This window comes from Mauremys reevesii, linkage group 2, assembly GCF_016161935.1.
Source record: "Mauremys reevesii isolate NIE-2019 linkage group 2, ASM1616193v1, whole genome shotgun sequence".
Classification (NCBI taxonomy): domain Eukaryota; kingdom Metazoa; phylum Chordata; order Testudines; family Geoemydidae; genus Mauremys; species Mauremys reevesii.
The window spans coordinates 130,074,700-130,101,701 of NC_052624.1; the positions used below are offsets into that span (position 1 = coordinate 130,074,700).

The 27,002-nt window shown below is 40.7% G+C and overlaps 1 protein-coding gene across 3 annotated transcripts in view; it reads right to left on the reverse strand.

Moving 5' to 3' along the window:
- The window catches only part of CTNND2 (catenin delta 2), a 1,145,701-nt gene that overhangs the window by 75,461 nt on the left and 1,043,238 nt on the right, over positions 1 to 27,002 (reverse strand). For all 3 annotated transcript variants that reach the window (XM_039524144.1, XM_039524145.1, XM_039524146.1), the window contains exon 16: positions 13,431 to 13,581. In XM_039524144.1, the coding sequence (XP_039380078.1) occupies positions 13,431 to 13,581 (151 nt within the window). The remainder of the gene's footprint in view (positions 1 to 13,430; positions 13,582 to 27,002) is intronic.

The window sequence follows — 27,002 nt, forward strand, 5'->3', positions numbered from 1 at the left end:
GTGCAGCTGGTTTTGGGGCAGGGTGGGAAGACCTCATGCACAACTTTGTAACACCTCTACCCTGATTTTAATTCTGTCCTTCTCTCTGCTGCTGAGGGCATGTGCACTACAGGAATCACTAACTCCCTTTGGTGGTAACAACTCAGCTCTTTACATCACTTCAGCTGGAGGAAGAACAGGTTCTGAGGCACTTTTTATGAGGGGGGGAGTAGTGGTAAGGATGCTCTAAAAACATCTTGATTTGGGGGCTCTTCCAATTTCAGTTATTGAGAACTGTGGTTGGGGATGGGGGCATTATGCCCTCTTTGACAGTGGAAGCCTAAAACCATTGCATTAATGTTGTGTGCCAGGGTCTTGCCCCATTGAAGATGAGCTAATTACTCTCTCAAAATTGTTGTTGAGTGGGGGAGAAATCAATGGCCTCAAAAGTTCCATTTCCCCTTCTTCGTTGAACTCAATACTGAAGCTAGTCACCCAGGGTGAATTTAGTTTGTGAATATATAGTCCCTTCAATTCCTCCCACCTCCTCCGCGGGGCTGACTAATAAATTCCCCCATTACATTAGGATATTAGAGGTTGTACTAAACATGATCAATGCCTCTCCTGACATCTTTGGCATGTGACATTAAACATGTGTATTTGAGGTGGAAATACTATCTCTGAATTGGCAGCAGCTTCTGCAGCCACGGAAACAATTTGGGTACAGCTCTTAAATATATATCAGTTTTAAATGTTGCCTTGTTGAGAACGCTAGCTAAATCTATTTGTCCATCACCATAGTGTCTGAGTACCAAGAAAGTCTCACCAACTGGATTTTGCAGGCCAGATTGCTTGGATTGATATCCAACAGAACTTTCCCTAATTAAGAGCAAAAAGCTAAAACGTAACTTCTGTGTTTCTAGTCAGTCCAGGAATAAGGTTTGGAGAGATCCTGCACTCCTGATCTAAATCTATGCTGTGCACAACTAAGTGTAAGAAGAAAATGTGTAAACTCTCCATCAGCATTCTATTATTCTTTCTCTGACCTAACACAGATAGCTCAGTAAAATTTTAACTGGTGTGTTTTGACACTTGCAGTTGAAAGGGTATTTGAGGCATTAGTGACTTTACAAGTAACAACAGCTTGTAACACTTAAAACAATTATAAATGATAGAAAATTATGTTCTCCCTAGGAAGTGTCTGAATTAATTTTTGCAAGTAAGCAGCCCCTAGTTCAAAATACTTCCTGAAGAAGGTTTTCCTCCGCCCTCCATAATAGTGACACAATGTCTCTGCTCCCCACAATGAATGTGGCTGATATGATCTCAGATCTCTCCACAACTCTGACCTACTGCAAGGCCAGTCACAGTCTGCCTAAATACATTACCATGTTTAGCCAGGCTAAAAGAAGAAATTTGCTGTTTTATCAAAAATTGTTTGGGGAGACTTTTTTGCAGCGCTGGACGGATGATGCTTTGCACTTCTACAGCATCTTTCATTCAAGGTTCTCCACAGTAAGTCTAAATTTAACAGGATCCCTGTAATGTAGGTAAGGAGTATACAGAACAGAATTAATTTGATCCAACTTGGAAATAAACCCACTTCTTTGATGGAATTTGGCAGCTGTTAACACTTTACATAATGCTCTGTAACAGTCTGGGCCAGGAAGAGAAACACTATTCATTCCAAATAAATGAGTAGGAATTTGCTCAGGACACTAGATCCCTCTTACAAAAAGAACATCAAGTGTGGTATTGGTGCTCATGATGCACTTTTCTGTGAAAATTCTCTGCTCTTTGCCAAATGCAGCTAACCCGTTCGAACGTCACTGTGCTTGGAAAGTGGGGTCTTTTGTGATCCAAAACATGTATCTGATGATCCATGAGATTCTTCCATAATATAATTCCTAATGTATTACTCCAGAGTGTCATATGTAGGGTCACATGCTACTATTATATGGGATTCCAGAGGCTTGGAAATTTGTGAGTTTCTATCCACTTAGTTTCCTTCAAATTTTCCAGTTCGTGGGAGATATGAAAGGGTGTTTCACATCCCTCCACCCCAAAATAGCTGAAAGCTGGTGGAGGGTGCTGGGGCAATGGCTATTTTGAGTTGGAATCCTGAAGGTGTCCCAAGAAATGCATTACCTCAACCCACCAGAGGTGGAAGGTGCCTCTGCATAATTTCCTTGACCCCCAGCACCCAGGTGATTGCCTGATTCAAGTGTTGGGATGCCAAGTGGCCCTCTGTAGGCAGCTACACCAAGTTAGGATGGAGTGAAGATGAAGGTTTGAAGCCACATATATGGGGTTAACTGTTAGAATGATCAGCAGTAATCTGCAGGTTGTTTTGGAAATTTACCCATTTGCAAGAGGAGCCTGTAATGTGCAGCAGTTGTTCCTGGCACCTGATCCTTCCCCTAACTGCTCCCACCTTCTAAGTTCTTAGGAGCTGCAGTGCTCCGTCTCATGGAGGAAGGCAGGTCTTTGCACGGTCTTGGCAACGGAGGAGAGAATAAATTGGAGCAGCTGCTTTCCGCCTTAATATGGATTTGGCAGTTCACCCTTAACAGGCCCCGTTTCACTGCTTCTCTGTGTAGCATGCAGCCCGTACAGGTGTATTTAAAAGGAGTTGTAGTTTGTCCAAAAAAGGCACTTCAAGCACAAAATGCCATATGCTCAATTTCTGTCATTTGCATTTAGCTTCAGTGGATATCCATTTCAGGAGGCCAAATTATTCCACACCTTTGTAAGAATAAATCCTTCTCTGATACAGAGTTGATAACGAATTGTCAGAAAACATCTGTTTTTATATACTTATCTGTTAATGTATAGATGTCAAACAAACTTTACTTTTCAAAACTACTATGTGGATTTAGAACAATACTTGGAGGATTTAAATTCCATTTTTAAGTTACTTTGCCAGTTTGTGAGAGATGTATTTCTACTTCCATATGTTGTAGACAATTAGAGAGCGAAATTATACCCATTATACCCATTTTCCTGAGACCAGATATGTAACATTTCTCAGCAAGAATAAACTGAGAAATAGAGATGAAAATTAATTTTGCATCATTTGTTTAAAGTGTCAGTCTTCTGAGGTGAGAGAAATAGATAGTTACAGTTTAACTGCTTTAGCACCATGTGTGCAGGAGAACACAATGGAAATTGCTTATCTCAGAGTGTGGGTTGTGGCATTTTCTGGCTTGTAAGGTACACTGCAATAAAGTGAAAAGGAACATCACTTGTTTGCTTTTTTGGCAGTCTCATGCAAACTAGGATTTTCTGGACTACATGCACAAAATGTTGCAACTTTTAGTGCTTTCTTGCAAAATCTAACCTCCTGATAACACTGATTACATGCATGCAGAATTTATAGTACATACGTGATGTACTGAGTGTAACATTTTAAATGATTATTGTCTGGATAATCTGTCATAGAGTCATTTCAGATGATCCACAGGGACCCTGTATTTCTAGCAGAAACAGACATATGCTTCAGACAGGGTTATATCACAGTCAGGAATATGATCATTATAGTTTCAAGGAATTTTTTGATTGGGAAGCAAAATCTATGGTTAATAAAATGAGACATCTTGATCTAACAAACATATTTAACTGTTAGCTTACATATATTTCTTAGACTATGACTCTACTCTAAAAGGAAGAAATGAAAGTAGCACTCTGTTACTCCACAGAGCTGTATGTGTATTCAGTTATCTCTGCTGTCTTGAGTGACAACAATATTGTTTTTACCGCTTTTTACTCTTGTTGTCCTGCAGAGACTATAGAACTAAGAGTGTATGAGCCGGCTTTTGCTCCTTCTTGTGTATTTTCAATAGAATTATTGAATACGTTCCAAACTTTGCAGTGGATTAGTACAAGAATAGCAGATGGCCTAATTTGGCCTGGAAAAGTTTTACAACTGGTGATGAAGCATAAGAAGCAAAGAAACCAGCTTGACCTTCATGGCCCAGGTGGAATGTGCCATGCTTGCAGTTCCAAAAATTCCAATCTTTTAATTTGCAAAATGAGCATATACTGTAGGACACAGAAATGGTTGAGATAATAAACGTGGAACCTTGTGGTAACATTTTTACAGTGTTACTTTTCATATAACAGATGCACTTACAGTGCAGATTTTTAAGCTCCCTACAACAACTAGGTCTGCACATCAGAAATGTGTTTGAGATAGGTCGGACAGAATTAAGTAAAAGCTGAGCTGCCCTCAACAAAAGCCAATGAAACCTTATGACTTAAGAGCTAGAAGCTTCCTGACAGCAGAATTTCACCACTGACATTTGGCCATACTGTAGGTCTAGACTTGACAGTTCCCCTTTAAATAATATCCCTGGTAATTATTTAATGTCTTAACTTGTATGATTTATTTGATGTTTTCTCAATTCTTGGCTTATGTCAATAAGTCACCATTTGAATCTGGACACCTCTGACTTTGATATAAATGTATCATAAATCTCTATAAAGCATAATTTTGTGTTTACCCTCTAAATATTGTTGAATTAGTATTTTTCTCTTTCTCGATATAATCAATATTGATGAGATCACAGAAAATAAGGGGAAAGTATTTATTTTCATCCATGATTCTTTCATGCCTCTTTAAATCAGTTTTTTTGTCTTTTATATCAGGCTTCTTGTCTTTTCCAGGACTCTCTGCACTCTGCTATTTGTTTTGTGCACCTCAATTATTAAACATAGTAAATGAAATGCAATAAGAATTGATTTAAATTAAACAGTAAGCTGCAGTGTATAATCTATCCTGAACCTTCTACAAACAAATACCCACAGATGAGGACAATGACTAATGTTTTCTGGCATGTGCACTGTGAATTTATATTAATTTAACATCCCAGAGATTGAGCTACTTTACAAGCTATTAATTCAATAAAAACACATTGTATCTCTTTTCAAATCCATGCAGATATTTGCACAAAGATTCTGAAGAGCTTAAAGTTAAAAAGAGCAAAAGCTGCATGTAACAATTCCAACCTTGGCTACTGAGACTACAAAACTATATCTGATAAAGAAGCTATATTGTAAGTGCAGTACAGGATGGCAGAAATTATTTTCAGTTCTAGTTGTATGTTTTCTTGATTAAACTTCAACAACCCTAACTCCCTTCCAGGCCAACCCTGGATAATATGGTAAACTTAATTACAGCATTATAAGAAGTTTTTAACATTTTTCAAAAAGGCTTTCTTCAGAATTATGCCTGTCATTATAAAGATTGTTGGATTGGCGTTGCTTTTATTAAAACAACAACAACAACAACAAAGAAAAAGTCTGGCAGAAAATGATAAGATATCTTTGCTCTACTTAATGTGTCATGAATTTTTGAGGGGTCTGAATTCATCCTCACTCATTTAGAACCAGGATTTTCATAAATTGCTCTTTTAATCAGGCAGTTTTCCTTGTCTATTTATAGTGAATGGAGGGAACATCATCTTTTAACTAATGGGAGAGAAGTCCAGTATAATGTTTACTTCCACACTAGACTTCTTTGACACAAATCCTTTATGTTGAAATGGTCCCTTTATACAGCAAATATAGAAGGATAGTATGTTGTTAGTAGCCAGCACTCTCTGCTAGTTTCTCATTTGTTTTTTTATTTTGATTATTTAATTTTTAGAAGTACATTTTAGTGACTGTGAAAAGTGCCAGAATGACAGCCCTCTGGAGATGGAACTGCTTTATTTCTCCACAGAACAGGTACATCGTAACGACTAGCAGCAAAGACATTCCCACACTACACCTCCAGTGTGCCTTAAACCTGGAACAGAGGGGGCCTACTGTTATGTGCCAAGAGGGGAAAGAAGAGGGTAGAGTGTTGCTCACTTTTACTGACCAGTCAAATCCTTTGGCTCTCTTTTGATACAGTTAAGACTGTCAACCAAAGGTACCAATTAATGCCCCTCTCTGCTGGCGGTTTTTATGATACAGATTTCTATCCAACAGGAGGAAGACTGAAACCGTCCACTCTTTTCACACAATCCAATAAAAAACTCCTATGTGGTCTTGAGTTCTGGCCACTGCTGAATTAGACCAGATCAGAAACAGTGAACTAGAGGTAAAATGCTTAAAAATCCCTCAACCCATCCAGTTACTCATCCAGTTAGTGTATTAATATACACTAGGATTTCTTGTAGCTGCTCTTTCTTGCAACCTGGTAAGTGAATAAGATATTTCCTCTATAGTAGATACAGATATTGAAACAAAGGAATGCTATTAAAATGTGACCATGTTGTAGGACAGGGGGCCAAATTCAGGATAGATGCCATAGCTATCTGGCCTCTATGCAGGGGCGGCTCTAGGATTTGCGCCGCCCCAAGCAGGGCGGCATGCCGCGGGGGGCGCTCTGGCGGTCGCCGGTCCCGCGGCTCCAGTGGACCTCCTGCAGACGTACCTGCGGAGGGTCCGCTGGTCCCGCAGCTCCGGTGGACCTCCCGCAGGCACATCTGCGGGAGGTCCACTGGCGCCACGGGACCAGTGGACCCTCCACAGGTGTGCCTGCGGGAGGTCCACCAGAGCCGCCTGCCGCCCTCCCGCGGGACGCCGCCCCAAGCACGCGCTTGGCGCACGCTTGGCATACTGGGGTCTAGAGCCGGCCCTGCCTCTATGACAGATTTATATTCTGTAGAATGTAAACTTTCATTTAAAAAAAAATTTCCATTCCTTATGGCTACAAAGGGAACCTTCCAACTGTGAATTAGTATAGCACTGTGAAACAATGACTTTTCAGAGTTGTGAACTGCCCATATTTATCTCAACGCAATGTTAAGCTCAGTCTCAAACCCAATGATGGAACTTAAAGGGATGAATTGAAAATAATTTAGGTACACAACTGCACATACTTTGTGCATGACTCAGAAATGTGTGTGCAACCTGGTGACAAGTTTTAAAAAGTGCAGAAATAGCAAGTCATAAAAATGACCACAATCATTTCCCCCCAACTTAGTGATGCTGAATGGAAAAGTAACATCAGTGACTAAAATTTTAGTTACAGAAGGGTCATACATTACCCTTGGTCTTTGTATATATCTCCTATTGACATAAGTGGGAAATGAGCAGTGGACAAGAGTAATGCAATACATGTCCCTAACTTTATAGCTTCAGGTCAGGAATAATAATCAAAATTTGGCCTTCTCCACACAGTGGGTTTGATCATCCTGCTTCAGGACTAGATACAAAGCCCACTGAAGTCAATGAGAGTTGTGGTGTTTACATGTGCTTGTAATTATTAGAACTGGGAGCACTGGCTGTTGGGAGTCTGAAAGGACAGGAAACAGGAAGGAGCAGGGAGGAGTTGAGGAGGCTGAGTGAGAGTTACTGAGGGTGCAGCAGCACCTTGGTACAGAGGTTTCCACTGTAAAAATAAAGTCCTGTTGAAGTTGTTAGTACCTTGCTTGGCTGATACAACAAGAGTCTTTCTGTTAATGTCAACATCTTTGAATATGGCCTTTAGTGTCTCCATGTCTCATTTGCTTTAACATCAATAGTACTGTATCCATTATTATGGTCTAAGTGCTTGGTATTAGAGTCTAGTCCTACCCCAAACTCTGGTTTCACTTTACAACTGATGTCACTAGATCAAAGCACTTACCTGATCAATTAAATAGTTTATGAGGGTGTGTGTGTGTCATAGCCTAGGAACATGATATTAGAAAATACTTTCCAGCTATAAAGGTAGTTAAGCTCTGGAACAGACTTCCAAGGGAGGTTGTGGAATCCCCATCACTGGAGGTTTTAAGAACATGTTAGACAAACATCTGTCAGGGATGGTCTAGCTTTACTTGGTACTGCCTCCTGGACTTGGTGACTTTTCAAAGTCCCTTCCAGACCTACATTTCTATGATTCTTTATTATGAATATTTAATCAATATTTTACAGGTGTTTACGCTACCACACTATTACAATGGCTCTAAGCTGTTACAGTACCAGTTTTAAACTGCAAGAGGACAATTAATTATGCTAATAATAAAACATTTCCATTAGAAATTGTGGATAAAGTAAATTTCTCTTTTTTTTCTCTTAGGATACAGTTAAACCTATACATTATAGCATCACAAAAGCTCTTTCTGAAAATGAATATGAATCTTTAATATGATTTTATATTTGACTCCTCTATTAAAGAACTGTTCCATGCAAAACTAGCAAATTTATACTAATACCAAAAAAACCAGCCAATTTGTAAGACTAGTCCCCATTTACACTCTGAATTCAAGAAATCTCTGTTCTGGTGCCACTAACCACTGTCACAAACCCTTGCAACTACTCTGGCATAAACTAATAGGCCACAACTTTGCTAATTAACAGATATAAACATTAACTTGCATCAAAATATATAGCCTGAGACTTCACTGCCTTGCATCTTGTGTTCAGTTGGGCCCATCTCACTTTAAAATGATTTAGGAAAGAATTACTCAGGACAATATTTGTGCAAACATAGCAATCATTTTCTTAAATTCAAATAAGGTAGAATTCCAAGTATATATTACTAAAAGACCAGTTTTCTTACAAGAACTGTTCACAGTGCACAACTATTGAAACAAGTTGAAAAAAGTATTTTTCCTATAAATGAAATGTTACAGCTTGACAATAACATTGGTCCTTTTAAAAACCTGTTTCTTTGATAACTTTCAAAAAAGTAGGTTGGATAATTAAAAGAATTATACACATGACTAAGATATGAATGATTGCAGCTAAGGCCCTTGCCCTGCAAACATTTATATCACATATTTAGTCCCATCATTGGGACCATTGCGTGAATAAGGGTTTGCTGGATCACATTCTGGTTTGAGTCTTTAGTTCCTTTTCTTTTTTTGTCAAGATGACATTGTATTGTAGATGTTTAATTTTATGCAGGAAACATACTGCTTCTGCGTAATAAATATTTTGAAATAAGTGATGCCGAAATGAGGAAAGTAAGCAGAAGCCAACAATAATAATATCTGAACAACAACAATAATAAAAGGAAGTATTCCTTCAAACAGCTTCTAGTCAGCCTATGCAGTGGAACAAAGTGTCACAGGGTTAAATATTTATTGTTATTCATGCTAAGGAAGGATAATTGGATGTCATGGTTCTGGGTAAGGTAATCTCTGCTGCTATAAAAATATGTTTTTAATGTAAATGTATATATGATTTAAACCTGTCTATAGCGCTCTGTACTTTTTCTTATGGAAAGCACCTATGACATTATGGGATATACTGAAATAGTAATAATAATAATAATAATAAATAAATAAATAGGCAGGAAGGCCTTTTCCCCTACACATACAGCATTGCTCAATTGTCTAGAGCAATTTTTATTTTTGACTTTCTCTGAAGTAATAGGTTTCCAGACTAGATGATGGACAGTTGCTGTGATTTTCATAAGGCAAATCCTATGTTCTTATACTCAGTTACATTTTAACAAAAACAAGAAGGAAAATTAGATCTCTTAGTAGCCAGCTTCTCTACTCAGTGGTGACAGGATTTAGTTTTAAATGTCTTTTTAATCTAATAGAAATAAAGATAGGTATACATATAGTTTTGCCACTAAAAAGTCAACATCTGTCAAGAGCTACCAACCACAATGTGGTACTTGAGATATTGTATTTATCTGCTGTTCTAAGAGCAAAAACTAGAAGTACCAGATTATATAAAAATGCTGATATTAAGTCATAGCAAGTATATACTAGAGAGATACAGATCTTAAATAAAATGTTTAAAGGCTCCATCGTTCCCTGAAAATTTAAAAACCATCATCATTCTTCCTTTTTATGCATGGTATTCACCCTTTTGTGCACAGAGTTGCTGTGGTATTTGAATTGACAAATGGATGTTTTGCAGAAGAGTAAAGGTGACTTTTCAAAGTGACTTATTAGCTTAGATGCAGAATCTGTATTACCACAGTGGTACAGCCTGGTACATACAATACAGTACTGTGCACTTTATGTAAAATTTGAAAATCTTGTTTATATTACATTTTATATTTTTCAGAGTTGAGCCTAAGCCACAAGCTTCAGATCTAGACTTTGAATCTCCAGCCCCAAAATCTGAAGGCTGTCAATCCAGGGTTTTGTTTCAGTTCGGTATAGAGATAAGGGGCATTTTTAACTCGGTATTACACTGTAACACCATTCTGGGTCAGCGCTGACTCACTGAGACTGAGGAATAAATACATTCTACTGCTTCTTGCTGACACAGGAATGCATCAGCACTGCTTCCTGAAGCACTTGGATTTCCTAGGAAGTTGTCTATCAAAGTACTATACTGACAAACCAAATAAAAAATGAAGAGAAAGAAAGAGGAAAGATGGTCTTAGAGAGCACACACACACTCAAAGAAAAGATCTTTGGTTTTGTTCGATGCTGCAGCATGCTGATATGACCTATACCAAGATGAATTGACACACACACACATTTCACAAAATGGCCATATATTTTGTGTCCCCAATGCAACATACATTCATATTCCTCATATTCAAAAAACATACAACACACACACATGAGCATTTGCTTCATTTGGAACTGCATATCTCTCTGAAAATCAAAAATCAGATGTCATAGTTGGTGTTCAGAAACGGATGCATGCAAAATAGTGACCACTTTTAAAAATGTGGACCTTTATAAATCTGTCTCCTCTAAATTAAAATGGAAATAATTAAACCTCTGTACTTCTGTAAGGTACTGAAAGGATAACTGAAAGATAAGCTTTATAAAGCTTTTAAGTTTATATGGTGATGATATGTGACAAAAACAAAACAAAAAACAAACAAAAAAAAAAAAACAAACTAAACTAAAAAAAAAAAAAAAAAGCCAAAAGTGCTACAAAGCTTATCCTAATAACTTCTAATAATATTTCATTTTTTTCAATTTTTTTAAATTTTCATTAATGCCTCTTATATTCCTTGAAAAAAAACTAAAACTACTGACTTTGATTCCCTGCAATTCTGATTGATTGATTATTTTTCCATTTTCCATTTAACTTTTTCCTTCAAAATTTTTTCCTATAAAAATTTTTAAATTATTTTATTTTTTTTTTAATTTTTTTTTTTTTTTTTTTTTTTTTTTTTTTTGTTTGTTTGCACTTTTTAGAAGAAATCTGAAAAACCATTCAAATGTGAAGCTGATGCAAGTAGTGTCTTATTATCCATATTTTATAAACACGTTTGCATTTGGAACTTCTCATTTAAAGACAACACATTTTATATTTTGAATTTTGTTTTATTGTTTTTTTTTTTCAGTTTTGGAATTTAAAACAAAAAAATAAAAAAAAAAAAAAAAAAGAAAAAAAAACAAAAGAAGAAAAAGAAAAGTAAAAAATGTAATTAAGTGTTGCAAAGAAGGGAGAAGAAAAAAATGTGAAAAAAGTGTATTTTTTTTTTTTGTTTTGACAGTCATGAAGAACATAGAAAAGAACATAAAGGATATTGTAGGACAAATTCTACACTAATGGACTACAGCAGTGGTTGGCAAGATGTGGTCTGTGAATTAACAGTGCTCTGCAAAACTCTTAGTGGTGGTCCATGGAATAAAGTAGTTTGACAATCCAGCCTTTAAAGAGATATTAGTGATTATGAGGTGGAGAGATAAAAATCTCTCTATCTAAGATCTATTACAAATCTGCTCTTGCTTAAATTACATAATACAATTTCTTTCATTTCTTTTTTTCTTTTAATTTTATTTCCAATTTTTAAAAAAATAAAAAAAAAAAAAAAAACAGAAAAAAGAGTAGACAGTAACAGAGGATGCATGCAGAGGACCCAAGAAAGATTCAACATCAACACCATTTTTCAAACAAACACTGGGGTGAAAACTACAAAGCATGGTCTGCAAGAGCAGAGCAGCAATGAGAGCTGGTGTCAGGAGATTTGAGCTGTGGGCTGTATGAACTCTCTGCATTAAACTAGCTGAGTCTCTTCCTGTGTATTTCTGCTATCTTTTTATCCTTTCTTTGCTATTTTCCTTTTGGCAGTTTTTAGGTTTGCAGCCGCGCTGGCTGGGCGCTGCCTGGGCCGGGGCGCCTTGGGTGCTAAGGGTGCGGCAAGGAGGTGGGTGGGAGGGAGGAGGGGGGGGGGGGGTGGGCTGGGGTGGGGCAGGGCAGGGGGGGGCGCTGGGGGGGGGGGGGGGTGGGGGGGGGAGGTTGTGGGTGGGGGAGGGAGGCAGGCTCCCAGTGGGGAGGGGAGAGGGGGAGGGTTAGGCTGGTGAGGGAGAGGCCAGGGGGGGGGCAGCTGCCCCGGGGGGCTCCCCAGGTGGGGGGGCTGCTCTGCTGGGGGGGGCTGTGGTGGGAAGGGGAAGAGGGGGAAGAGGGGCTCCTGGGCAGGGGAGGGGGCGGGTGGGGGGGGGAGGGGAGGGTGCGTGGGGGGCAGGCAAGTGGTGTGTGCAAGATGGAAGCCTTGCGGGCAGTGGGCTTCCTTGCAGTAAGGGCTTTAGACTTCAAACTTTCTCTGTCTTAGGCAGCCTCTACTCTCATACTATAGTCTAGTATACCTAGTAGTGGTGGTACCTCTAGTAGAAGTACAAATAATAGTAAATAAAATAGTCAAAGCATCTGCAAAAAAAGAAGCATGATATAATTGTGTGATTAGGGGAAGAATGGGGGAGGGTAAGAAAAAGCCTATTATATTTAAAAATTGGGGGAATAAATTAATAAAAATGAAAATTAAAAAAAAAATTAATTAATAATTCTTAATAATCTACAGAAGTATTGTTTTTATTTAATTTGTTTCCAGTAATTTTTAAAATCATCTAAATAAAAATGTCATGTCTTGTAACGTGTAAATCTACGTTAGGGTGAATTTAAGTTAAAAAACAAGAAATGTGACTGTCATCCAAATGGAGATTAAAGACAATACTGTAATTTAGGTGAGTGAGTTACCCTCCTTAGCTGCACATGCACTCATGAATTAAGGCATGTTTGAAAGTACCCCTCTGTCCAATGAATTCCTGGAACTCTCCATTAATTCCTTATGTTGAGACTTCCGCTTTGTAATTCCCTGTATAAGGTGTACTAAATAATTGTGGGATCTGAAGTAGTTGCCCTTGCCTGGATCCGCCATCTGGAAGAAGGAAGTGCTACAAGGATAATAACTTTGAATGGTACTTAGCATAGGGATGATGATAATTTAAAGTTACTTTGATTTTATTCACTCACTGTGGCAGTTCCTAAGTGTTTGTGATACAAATGCCATTGCTCTCAGCCTAAAAAAAATTACAGTGCAATTGGATCATTAAACAATATTTTGGTAATGTGTTGTCAGATGAATTAAAAAACTATTCTTACGATATAGCACTGAGCTATCACATACAAACTTGAATATGACACGTTAAAAGAAAGAAGTGAAGAAATTCTGTTCAAAACATAAGGAGACCATTGTTCTCACTTCTTCATCCAGCTATAAAATGTAAAAAACATAAAGAAAATATGTAGATTGTTTAGAAAGAACATACCTATTAGCTCCTTATTTCTGACATCTAAGGCCATGTTTCGTAAAGCTGTAGCAACTGCACATACCACCCGGTCATTGTCTATTCGAAGTAGCTCCACCAGGATCGGCAGGCCTTTTTCTTTGCGGACGGCAGCACGGATATACACTGACCACTGTAAAGAGATATTGCATGAGGGAGATTGAAAAAGAGATTGTGGAATGCTGTCAAGAAAAGGAGGGGTATGTGATTATGAAGATTGCTATCTTAAGGAGTAAAGGAAGAGAGCTAGGAGTAATGGCTGTAGAATCTAAAGACAAGAGGAAATTATTGTATCTATGATGCTACACAACCACTTGAACTAGAAACCCATATTGATTTTTGATTGGTGACAGAAAAATGTAATGATTTAAACTTTAAATTTAATTATGTAACCTTTAAATCCTTGTACACCTACTTACTGCTTTACCGTCTGAGTTGCAGGCCATTTGCTTGCATCAGTATCCCCTGGCCAACCTTGAACAATGATTGTTTGTTCCTAATGCCATTTAATGTTACAATATTTGTTTAAGAAGTTAGTGTGCTTCCTGGCTGTCAACTTGAGGAATGTTAGACCCTAACCCAAGAAGGCTCTTCATTATTTCTTTCATGATAGGCAATTTTCTCAGGAGAGGAAGTGAGGAGGGAGTTACACTACTGCTTTTACTTTTAAAACACATCAGCCCAATCCTACAGTGCCTGTGTAAGCAAAATTCACACTGATTTCACTGTGCTGCGTTATGTATACGTAGGGACCACAGGATCAGGCTTGTTATTAGAAATATGACTCAACCACGAAGGATCTAGGATTTTGGTTTGAGCCCATCTAGTTCACAAGATGCTGAAAGTTACATTATTTTACCCGACTTATAGTAAGGATGAGCCAATTAATTCGATGTTATGAGCGCCAGACATAGTCTTGGAAAGTGAACAGTTTTATAAAAAGCTTGACATACCCAGGCCCCTAGCAACAACACAGAATGTGATGACTGAGTTCGAGAAGCAGAATGATATCAGTGAGAGACAATCTCAGGAAAAAGCTATTTGGCTTTGACAGAACAAGTTTCATTTTTCTATGTGAACTGGTTGTGTGGGATATTTGAGGGGTGTGAATCTGCTCTCTGCATACATGCAATGCATTAACTCCTAATAGCTCTCTGGCTGCGTGCCTAATTCTAGAGTGATAAGAACTGTATTTAAGATATATACTGATGAAATAAGTGAGATCAGACTCTTTCCCTTATACATATTTGGTTACATGATTAAGTTCTTAAGCCAAGTGTTAAGAACACCTGCTAAGTAGTCACAACACCTCTACCCCGATATAACGCGGTCCTTGGGAGACAAAAAATCTCACCGTGTTGTAGGTGAGACAGCATTATAACAAACTTGCTTTGCCCCCCTCCCTCCCATTCCTTGTTCCCTGACCGCCCCCTCCAGAGACCCCCATCCCTAATCACCCCCAGGATCCCACCCCCTACCCAACCCCCATGTCCCTTGACTGCTCCACTCTGCCAGCTCCCAGAGGCGGCGCTCTGCTTCCCGCCATTGGTGAGTGCAGGGAGGTTGGGGAAAGGATGCCCCCCCACACTCACCTGTGGCGGGAAGTGGAGCGATGTGGCCCCAACCCACTCCGCTTTCCTTGCCCTGGCCCCAGCTGTGTCACTGGGGGGGCAGCTGGGGAAAGGTCCTGCACTCACCTGCCTGGTGGGAAGCGGAGTGCCACAGCTGGGAGCTGGCGGAGTGGGGCGGGCTGGGGCTGAGTGCGGGGAGGCTGGGGAAAGGACGCCCCCCGCACTCACCTGCGTCAGGAAGTTGAGTGACATGGCCCCAGTCCTCTCCATTCTGCCAGCTCCCAGCTGCGGTGCTCCACTTCCCACCGCCGGGGAGTGCAGGGAGGTTGGGGAAATGACGCCCCCCCATATTCACCTTTGAGGACACTGTTATACTCCATATTAATTTAGTTATCCAAGAAAATAATGCACTTCATGCAAATATCCGTGTGAGATTCACTCTGGCAGCAGTGTATGGTGACAGAGTTAAGAACTGGAGTGCACTGTGAGAAGGAATTCAAGACGAAAAAGCTCACAGAGGTTGGTTTTTTTTTTCTGTTTTATAAACAGCTTCCAAATTTCCCTAGTCCTTTCCATGCTGCTCCTTCTGGTTATCCATTATAGTGTCACTGCTCCATTAATCAATGCAATCAATGGAAAGTTAGGATATAGTGTAACTACTAGTAGTTGAAGATAAAGCAGTAATAGGAATATTAGGGAATACAAATTAGGCAAAAATGAAATCCAATGCTTTTGCTTGATTTTTGGAATAACAAACCTGTTCAATAGATGGCAGTATATATACTGTGGCTAATGTACAGTATAGAGGGTTGCTCATGGGCGGCAGGTGAACCGCTGGCTCGAGGAAGCTAGCCCTCAGCTCCGCCCCTTCCACCCGAGGCCCTGCCCCTTCCATGCCCCCCTTCCTGCCCAGAGCCACCCTTCTGTGGCCGCTGGCCCCTGCCCAGGCTAGCACCACCAGCCTCCCTCCCCCATCCCCGGAGTGCCAGGAGGCCTAGCAGCGCAACCCCAGCCCCAGAGTGCCAGGAGGCCAGGCAACGTGGCCTCAACCCCCCCTCCCCCACAGCCCAGAGTGCCAGGAGGCTGGGCAGCGCAGCCCAAGGCCCCCTCCTTCCCCCCGGCCCGAAGCACCGGGAGGCGCAGCAGCACGACCCCAGCCTTCCCAGCCCCAGAGTGCCGGGAGGGCGGGCAGCGCGGACCCAGTGCCAGCCCCAGCTGGGGCCATGTCACAGGGGAAGAGCTGCCCACTGCTGCCCGCAGAGTAGGAAGCAGGAGGGTAACTGGGGGCAGAATGTGGGCAGGACCACACCTGGCTGTTTGGGGAGGCTCAGCCTCCCCCAGCCTATGATACCCACTGCCCATGGGGTTGCTGAATACTTCTGTCCCTTCGACAGAATAAGAAAAAGTTGTATCTCTGTGTTTCTCCTGAATCACACCAGTTGCCTCTAGTGCATATTGTGGGGTAAACATATGTGCTTGATTTCACAGTGCATTGACTTCACTGAAGTTGCAGAGATGTAACCAAAGGCAAAATCTGACGCATATGTTTAATGTGCTTTGAGTAGTCCCAAATCATCCATGTTTGGCTAACCAGGAGATTGTGATTTTTCCCTTTGAGATGAGGAACTAGCTACTATTATCCACAATTTCCTTGCCTATAAGTTAGACTACAGCAGCACACTTGACCTGGGACTGCCTGTATAAACTATGTGACAGCTTCATCAGACACAACACACAGCTGCCCACTTTCCAGGCAAGAAAGATTACTAAGCACATCACATCTATGTTCTGTGCTTTCCATTGACTCTCCATTCAGTTGCACATTCACTTCAAGGTCCTGGTCCTAATATTTAAAGCAATAAGTGGGCTAGGGTCTATCTAAATGATTGCCTCTCTCTCCTCTCCCCACTGCAACATCAAGGCTCAATATGGATGTTGTTGCTGCAAGAGCCCAGGGAGGAACTCCTGGGAGCTGGGGGCAGGGCTTCTTGATGGAGAGCCCTCGGCTATGGAACTCTTTATAGCAGTGGAGATTAGAATGCACCCCAGTGTTGCCATTGTCAGGTCACGCTACAAGCCATACCTTTTTGCACACACCAATAACTATTGTGGTGGAACTGCTCAAAAATGTTTGTCATGAAACCAAAGGTAAATAAAGGGAAAACAAATTCCATTAAATAAAAGTGGTTTAAACAGAAGAGGGTTTGATAGGAGTGTCCTTTGTGGATGGATTGATAATTGGTTTAAAGTCTACATATGGCACCTAGATATCACAGTGACGGGCACATTTTACATGTGACACAGACATAATACAAGTATTAATAGATAGGCAAGTATATAGACATACAAGGATTTCACTGTTGCAATTTTATGAACCCACATTTATTCTAGAGCCTGTCATGTGGGGGGAAATAGGGGAAAGGGAAAGAAAACAGCATATACAGAATGTTAGTCTATGACTTGCCTTTCTAATAACTCTATAAACTCACCCCCCCAACGAACCCACCCCAGGGACCTGCCACATACTGTACTTCCCAAGATGCACTCACAAGGGAACCCATGCAGATCCATCATATCTGGCTATGGCACTCTTACTGAAGGAATAACGAGATTCATATAAACTATTCTCAAAACTACTCACCACACAGAGGGCCCGCTTCCTCCAGGACACAACCAACTTCCTCCACAAATGCTTCAACGTTAACAACCTCCCTCAGAACACCATTCTTGCCAACAGGGATGTCACCTCCCTACACACCAACATCCCTCACAATGACGGCATCCCTACCTGCCTTAAATATCTACAAGACAATGGACAATCCTCAAACACATCACCAAACTCATCCATTTCATTCTCACTCATAACAAATTTACATTCAACAACAAACACTTTGTCCAAGCCATGGGAACAGCCATGGGTATTAGGATGGTTCTCCAATATGCCAACCTCCTGGACCACCTTGAAGAAAAAATTCCAGACAAGTGCAACACAAAACCAGTAATATACATGAGATACAACAATGATATTGTTATCCTCTGAACAGACGACTTAAGCTCCCACATTGATTTCCACCACAACTTCCACATCCCCTAACTGTTCATTAAACTCTCTCTGGAACACTCCCACACTAGCATCAACTTCCTGGACACCACAATCAGCTTCAACACCCTTCAGACAACTATATATAAGAAACTCATGGATCACGACACCTACCTTCATAGATCAATAACCACCCCAAGAAATCTTTTATCTATAGCCAGGCACTCAGATACCACAGAACATGCTGCAAGGATATATACCTTAACACTCACAAAACTGCCTTTGTCAAACAAGGACACTTCACCAGAGAAATAGACTGCATCATGGAACTGGCCACCCAAATACCCTGAGAGAATTGCTTCAATATAGAAATAAAACCTCCTCCGACTGCACACCCACAGTTGTTATCTACCACCCCACACTGGGACCCATATGAAGAACCATCAAACAACTACAAACCATTTTCTATGCGGACCCTGTCCTGAAAGAAATCTTTCATGAACCCCTGTCTTCCAGCCTTCAAACAACCCCCCAACCTCTCCAAGCTCATAGTCAGAAGTAAGCTCCCCACAGACCAGGGCACACCAGCTCAAAGCAGCATAGATTCTGCCAGAATAACAGATGTAAAGCCTGCTACAATGATCAACACCCTTCATGACACACCTGTCAAGACCCATGGGTCCTACATATGCCTATCACAATGTGTGGTGTACCTCATCCAGTGCACTAACTGCCCCAGTAGCACTTATATGGGTGAAACCAGACAATCACTATGCTCTCAAATGAACTCACACATGAAAATGATTTAAAAAAAAACACCCTATCACCTCTGGGTGAACACTTTTCACAAAACGATCACTCTATATCTGACCTATCTGTCCTCATCCTTATAGGAAAGCTGAGCAATACTGTCAAAAGATGAGGCTGGGAGCTTAAATTCATAACTTTGTTAGACACTAAAAATCATGCTTTTAATAAAGACCCTGGGTTTATGGCTTATTACAATAATCTGTAACCCAGTAACCCCTGCCTCCTCACTTTTTGCCCTATTACTACAGGGGTGTTAATGGGCAACTTCATGTTCAATGATCCCTTTACAATATGTGCTAATCACTTTTGCTAAACTATTTGTTCGATCTTGTATTTACCTGTGACACTCTCAATACTTTTCCTACACCTGAAGAAAAGTTCTGTGTAGCTTGAAAGCTTGTCTCTCTCCCCAACAGAAATTGGTCCAATAAAACCTATTACCTCACCCATCTTGTCTATTGAATAACAAAATTCAGTCAAGCTGGGCAAAAGCTTCAGACTTGGTTGCAGCCAAAGCAATAATGGTTAAAATATCTTTTTAGTCAGGTAGATGGAATAAGGGGTTCTGGTCATCACTGAGCACTGCACTGTAATGTATATGAAATGCACATTTATCAGGCAAGGGTGGCTTTCCTGCAATGAAGCAATGTTGGCTCTCAGATAAGAGAAAATAAACAAGGGCTGGTAGGATTCTTGCTGTATCTTATTTTATTCTTTCCTTCCTCTGTTCTGTTCTCTAGAACCACATTGCGGGATAATACTTAATGAACATTCACCAGCTGAGAAATCAAAACTCAATCTCAAGGATCAGTAACTTTCAATTAAAAATATGTCCTAGAAAAATAACCTCTTTCCTAAAATCAGGGCAACATTTAGTTTTAAAAGAGTATTAAATTTGAGATGTTGTGAATACCCTAAACTGTCACTTCTAAATTTACTTCTCTAATAGCCAGGTATTTACCTGTCAGATTAATGCACTGTCAGCTGCAGCTGTTCGAAGAAAAAATGATAGCTCCTTGCTGCTTACAAAACTCCCAGCTCTGTATTTCTTATGCATCTTCCAAGGGATGTATCCCATGTGTCTGCTACTATTAAGAGGTGACTGTCAGAGTGAGAGTGCAAGTTAACAGGGAGACTATTTTGAGACTGTGGTGAGACTGTTTGGTTGAGGTCAAAACAGAGGCTGCTCAAAACAATCCGCCACCCTAAGCAAAACTGCAGTATGTCATCCTCCTCCAGCCCCATTAGATGCTCACAGCAGACCCCCAGTGCCTCCCCTGCTGCTGCTGCCGCAACCCCACCCCTAAACCTTGTGCAGACAGGTGGAAAGCTGATGTGTCAGACACCAGCCTGGGACTGCAGAGGCCATTGGGTCCCGATGAGAGACCCCACGAGATGGGAATGGTCCGACACCTAGGCAGGATGAGCTGGGCCAGGCCAGGAAGAAAGTCCCCCCAGCCTCTGTCCTAGGCCAGGCAAGTGGTAAAGACCAGCTCCCTGGGCAGGTGATCCCCCAGCAGGGGTCGCCTTTCCCAATGGCCCTTTCCAGGCAGGTTGGCACCAGCTGCTTGGGGCTCACAAGGGGAGCGAGACCCAGCTCAGCACCCCTGGACTACAGCAGCTCTTTCCCTGGGAGTCACAGCCACTCAGCTCAATCACAGTGGGACCCGGGCACTAGCAGGTGGCAGTTCTCAGCCACTGGGCTCCAGTTATTGGGAATCAAAGACCTTGCCTTATACGAAACCACCAGACTGGGAGTGCTGATGCCCCAGCAAAGGGACCAGCAGGCTCCATCCCACTGGACAGAACGGGGGTCTCCACACCCAGCCAGCCCCCCAGCACATGGTGGCAGTGTCTCCAAAGTCTGGACATGGCAGAGTTGGAATTGGTGGTTGCAGCAGGGTGCTGAGTTGGAGTTGGTGGATTGCTGCGTTTGTGGCCCAAACCCCAGCAATGCTCACGGTGCTGCCAGTAGCAGCCCCAAGCCGCTCTGCACCTGAGCCACACTGCCAGGGTGGGGAGCAGCAGGCGTGCTTCCCCAGAAGGGGGCTTCCTCCTGCTCCTCAGAGCCCCGGCTGGTGGCTAACCCCTGACCCTGACAGCACCGCCAGCCTCTTCCCCCTCTGCAGCCACCCATAGATGGAACTGGAGTGAATCTAAACTCCCAGAAATCTGCCTCCTTCAGCAGCTGCCTCGGCTGCCTATAACTGGAGCAGCCTGTGGGTAAGAGTTCAAGCCAGTACATTGTACATCCAGGGACATCGCTTGGCTCAGTAAGGACACCTTGCCCGGGTCTCTTGCTTTGAATAAGGATTGCCTCCATTTTTACAAAAGAGTGTATGTTACATAATGACAATGGGGATGTACAATCATGGTATCAATTACCCATTATATTGTCAGCACCTCTACAAAATGTACTATACTATACTGACTGTAAACAAAGGTGGTTCTTGGCATTTCCAGTTGTTTATTGGAAATCATAAGCATTTCTTTTAGGAGACCTAAAGTTGCACTAGCTTCTTGCTTATCATTTAGAAGAAATAGGGACATTTGAGGAACAAAATGGAGACACATTTTTTAACTCCACTGAAAGCAAAGACATTGAACTAGGAGCATGCTGGAGCAACAGAGTATGAAAAATAACATTTTCCTCCTCAATAGGGCTATTTGGCATACATGCCTTTTCTGCAGCTAAGGCACCCATTAATTAGCATAGCATAAATATTCCAGGTAAAACACTTTTTTAAAGGAACAGTTTTGCTCTATGTTCATTTTTCCTGAGTTAACTGCCTCTGCAGCACTGCAGAATAACTCATCCTGCTTTAGGGAAGTTGACAGACTTATTTTTGTATCATTACATTCATGTTTATAAGTCATACACCTTAGGGTGGAAACCTGGGGTTGTCTATTAATCTTATGAGCAATCTCTGGAGACCTAAATATGAAGCTGCATTTAGAAAGCAGTGAGAAATATCTGTCTCCATTTAGCTAAACTGCCAATTAGGACAAAGTGTCTGCAAGCAATGATGATGTGATGTGTATATTTCAGGAATAGTGAAATTGAGATGCTCCAAACTGCTTTTTTATTCTCTCCCAGACTTGAGAAATGGAATCACTCTTGCATGTACTGACAATTCTTTCAGTTTGCCTAAAGCCATTATGAAACATTCCTGCATTTCCACATTGCTGGTCAATAGCTAGTATGAGTGTAAAGAAGTATAAAAGATATGAACATAAAAATATGGAAAGAGACAAATGATTTGTTGTCTCTTTGTAAATGAGAAGCTCTGCCAATATACTTAATCATCCGATTACTTCATAAATCAATTGTAATATCAATGATCAAATAATTGCTCAGCTTGTAAAGAGAAAGGACTCCTGTGGGAACAGTATAGCTTTGGAGAGAGCTAGAATAAAAAAAATCCATTTCTGTTGCATCAGATGGTGGCTAAATTTTCAAAGACATGCATGCATGGGAGTCACAATTTGTGCAGCAATACTCTTTACAGATAATGGAATTTGTGGGGCATGACTACTATACATCACTCCAAAGATGTACAGTACAGCTCTACTTCCACTTTTATTCATAGTTTCTGTTTTTATTTTAGTCACAGTAACTAAGAAGAAAAATACAGTAATCTGGAAAATTATTCCTTAGTTTGACACAGTTATTGTTACAAAGCACCCTTTCCAGTGCTTTATGCCTCATGGAATTGAGATCAAATCAGGCTGAAACTCAGTGTAAAAATGATCCATTCAGAGGAAAATTATTTCTTTTTAAAAAAATTAGAAAGATTAAATTACTGTCTTCCTTTTACTATTTTTGGTGGTTTTCTATATTCTTCTGCTAAGCACAAAGTAAGGAAGATTTTTCCCCCCACAATGAAATTATGCATTCAACACAAAATGGAAAATTTTGGAATGCCAAAAACTAAACAAAGCTGATGTTTTTAATGGAGACCTCTCCACCTCCCAACCTGTATCAGGGTTCTCTGGTGCACACGCACACAGACACACACACACACAACTGAATTCACATACTCATCAATTTCAGCTGGAGTTTGCATCCTAAGCATAATGTATATTTCATCCCTCAAAGGATCTGGGAACTCTCTGAAGGGTAAGGGGAAGATCTGAGATGTAAGCTACCACAGAGGTAATCAAAGCCACAGGTAATGAAACTGCAAGTTATGGGACCAGTGATCCACACTGCTCTGTAGGCAACATCATTTAAAAGGTAATGCAAACAACCAAAGTAGAAAAAAGAAAGGGTTTTATTCACTACAAATAAAGAGAATTGCCTGTTCTTACAATCTCAAGTCTATTTTTTAACCCACATATCTCCATTGGTGCACCTATGCAATCACTTTAATTGACATAAACCATGGTTCGCCAAACTTTTCAATCTAGTGAACACTTCATAAGAGAGAGAGTGAGCCTCTCAAGGACACTCCACTCCCTACCACTTAACCCTATCTCCCCAGTCCTTAGTTCTCACAATATTTCATTTTGTGGGCAATTAGAAAAGGTTCCACGTGCCAGTAGTGGGTCTATGGACTAAAGTATGAGACCAACCGCTCTAGAGAGAAATCTTTATTGGTTGCTTTCCCCTTATCCCATGACCTCCATTAGGTTTAAATAGAAAGTACTAATCTGACAAGGGGACGTAAAAAATAAATTTTCTTAAATATTTGAGAAAAATATACTGTCTGCGCTGAAGGAACTGAATTTGGAAGCCTGGTGCCCATTTTTCTTTGCTACTGTCACTCCTACAGCACAAACACATTGTTTGGATTCAAAACCTAATTTCTTTCCTTGAGAGATACCTTAATCTCCACCAAATACTGGATCTTTTAAAACCTACAAGATTTTGAGAGTAAGCCTTCAAATCTTATGGAAAGCAAACATACTGGGTGTAATAAAGAGTCAGTCTGTAAACGGGTTAATCACAGAGTACTGTTCTCCCACTCCTCAGGATGATGCCCATGATGCCTTTATGGGATGACAGTGTTATGTACTAGTTGGGACAGTGGAAGACATTCTCCTTCCTTGAATAATATTGACTACTCTCCCACAAAGCTCATAATTTTCTTTATTTATTAGTGTATATATCTGCCTGGGGCAAATTTCCATCCAGTAAAGAATTCCTGACAGACCTTGACTTGACAGTTTATAGAGCTTTTGATTCTTTAAAAGTGTGGGGTTTTTATCAGTTTGGGTTGGCGCTGATTTAAATAGTTGATATATTATAAAATGTCTTCTCCTTTGTATAGTATGTTGCTTTATCACATGAATGTTTTGGAGACTTAGGCAGACAGGCAGACTTTCTGCTTGAACTAAATAACTTTCCTGTTGGAATAAAAAGCCGGATGTAACTTCAAAGGCTGTGTGTGTGTAAACAATCAGACAAATTTGAAAGCTTGTCTCTTTCACCAATAGATATTGGTCCAATAAAATATATTACTTCACCTGCCTTGTCTTCCTACACAATTAGAGTAATCAGAAAAGTTTTGCAGGGAACCTTCAATGTCTCCTGGCCTGATAATGGTAGAAGATTGATAACCTAGATGAATGATGCTTTCAACAATAAATATTCAATAATAATGAATAATTATGATTGTGTGATTGACAGGAGGATTCTGGAAACATTTTGGCCTGCTATCCTTAGAGATAACTGCACTGACCTCTTCATTGAACCACTCTCTTTTATGTCTTCAATTTCTTTGTCAAATTATTTGCTTAATAGGTCTCTCACTCCTATAAAGAGATTTCTTCAGAAAAGCAGATATTTGGTTAAGGAATAAAGCCAGATATCTCATCTGGCTATCTCAAGAGATCAGACTGTGACCTGGAAATCTAATTCTATTTGTACAGTACTTGCTCGTGATCAGAGGCAGGTATCTAGTTATAAACACTGACTTGTCTAATTAAGAGAACACTATGCCACCCATCTATGCTGAGTGATCAAGCTGGGGAAATGGAAAGAGAGGGCTTGAGAAGAGCTGATGGAGGAATGATAGGTTCCTATCCCACAAGGCTTGTAGAGAACTAAGACAAAAGCAGTGACACTGGGTGAGATGAGAGAGAATATAAAAAACAATGGAGACTCAAGAGAAAGAAATGAGGATAATACCATGTGCAGATTATCTGCATGCAGCACATACATTTAATTTCTAAAATGCAACTGATTTTAAAGGACATTTTTGAAGCATGAACAGAAAGTATTACAGCTTTAAGATGCTTCAAGCTATACAGGCAGTCAAGAGAGAATCGTTGGGACACAAAGGGAACTGAAAGAGGATTGAAGTAGCCATGGCAGCTATTTTACTACAGGTGATTATGTTATCAAAGGAAATGTTCTATATAAGGTATATCACTGTTCAAAAACTAAACAAAGAAATATCAATTAAGAAAAAAAGTGGTTTCTTTAAGGGCTAACAAAAGCAAGGAAATCCCTAGCCAAAGATACCACACTTCATCTTTAACTTGGTAACACAGAGAAGATTACAGCTGAGCTGGTCCTTTATTTGGAGACTTCAGAAATGCCACCCACCAGTTTAATGGATGGGAGACTTTGGATTGGATCCACAAGGTGACAGACAGCTTTAGAATGAAACGTGGATTGTAGGCGGGGTACTCCGCTGCCTGTTGGCTGCCAGAGAGAGAGGAGCTGATTGGCTCCTTGCTCCTCACAATAATTAATTTAAACCCTTGCCAGGGGTTTCTTGTAGCTCTTGCCCCATTTTAGTTGAACCCACCCTCTCTCCTCATAGTTATAGAATATAGGAACTGTGTTTTTAGGATGCTGTATGTCTGATCAACCACCTGTTTTAAGGGTCAAGAAGGAATTTTTCCCATTGGGGCCAAATTGGCTAAGGCCTGGTAGGTTTTTTTTTTTTTAACCTTCTGCAGTGTCACAGAGACACAGTTAGGTTAAACAGGTATAGGCTTCAGAAATTAAATATTAGGAATTGTGTGAATGTTTACTTCATCATAACTTGCGGTCAGTGTCCAGTGCAGATAAAAGGCCAAAGGGCCAGAAATAAGAAACCTGGGATTTCACTGGTGGACCTCGGGCCTATGTTAAAAAGGGAGACCTGAAGTTTTTGCAGACCAAGGTCCCTCTTTGGTACAGTAACTCCCCACTTAACATCGTCCTACTTAGCATTGTTTCATTGTTACATTGCTGATCAATTAGAGAACATGCTCATTTAAAGTTGTGCAATGCTCCCTTCTAATGTTGTTTGGCAGCCGCCTGCTTTGTCCACTGCTTGCAGGAAGAGCAGCCCGTTGGAGCCAGCTGGTGGGGGCTTGGAACCAGGGTGGGCTGGCAGCCCCCACATCAGCTCCCCTAAGTTCCCTGTGTGGCAGCCACCCGGCAGGCTATCAATTGCTGGGCAGTTCAGGTGTCTCTCCCTGCACTGCCATGTGCTGCTCCTGCCCTCTGCCTTGGATCTATTCCCAGGAGCTTCCTGCCTGCTGTGTAGGGGGTAGAGGGGAAGAGTGGTGCTGATGTCAGGGTGTCCCCCTACCCCCACTCCTGTCCCCCCACTCCTGTACCCCATCTCCACAGGATGTTAAGTTTCATAAAGCTGCAGCCTGCTGCTTAAAATCCATACCTGTGTTGCAACAGGTAAAATTACTGACAAGACTTTTTAATGATTTATAAGCATGAGCAGGAAGTCCCCTGAACACGCTGACATTATGGTCATGTTGTTCCCCAAAACAGTCCTACTCAAAATAAAAAATAAAGGTCATTTAATGAATAATTTAGGACAATCCATGCATAGTGAATTATAGTATTAAAATATGAAGAAAATTGCTGAATGGTAGAAAATAAGGATTATGTTTTGCTAGTGTAATGTTGATGAAATGTTAATGATTTACAATAATATAGAATAGAAAATGTAAAACAAATTATTAAAGTTTGGGTAAATGTATAACAGGATATGCATCATAATATTGATTGGCAGAAAGCTAATGAATATGTAATGTGGAAAGGTATAAACAAACAAGTGAAAAAGGGCCCAAGTCAGAGAATATCGGACCAGAGACTGAGATAACCATCATGAAGAGGAGAGCTTCCCGGTACCCTGGAACTCAGTAACTTGGGCTCCTGCCTGTTCTGTCTAC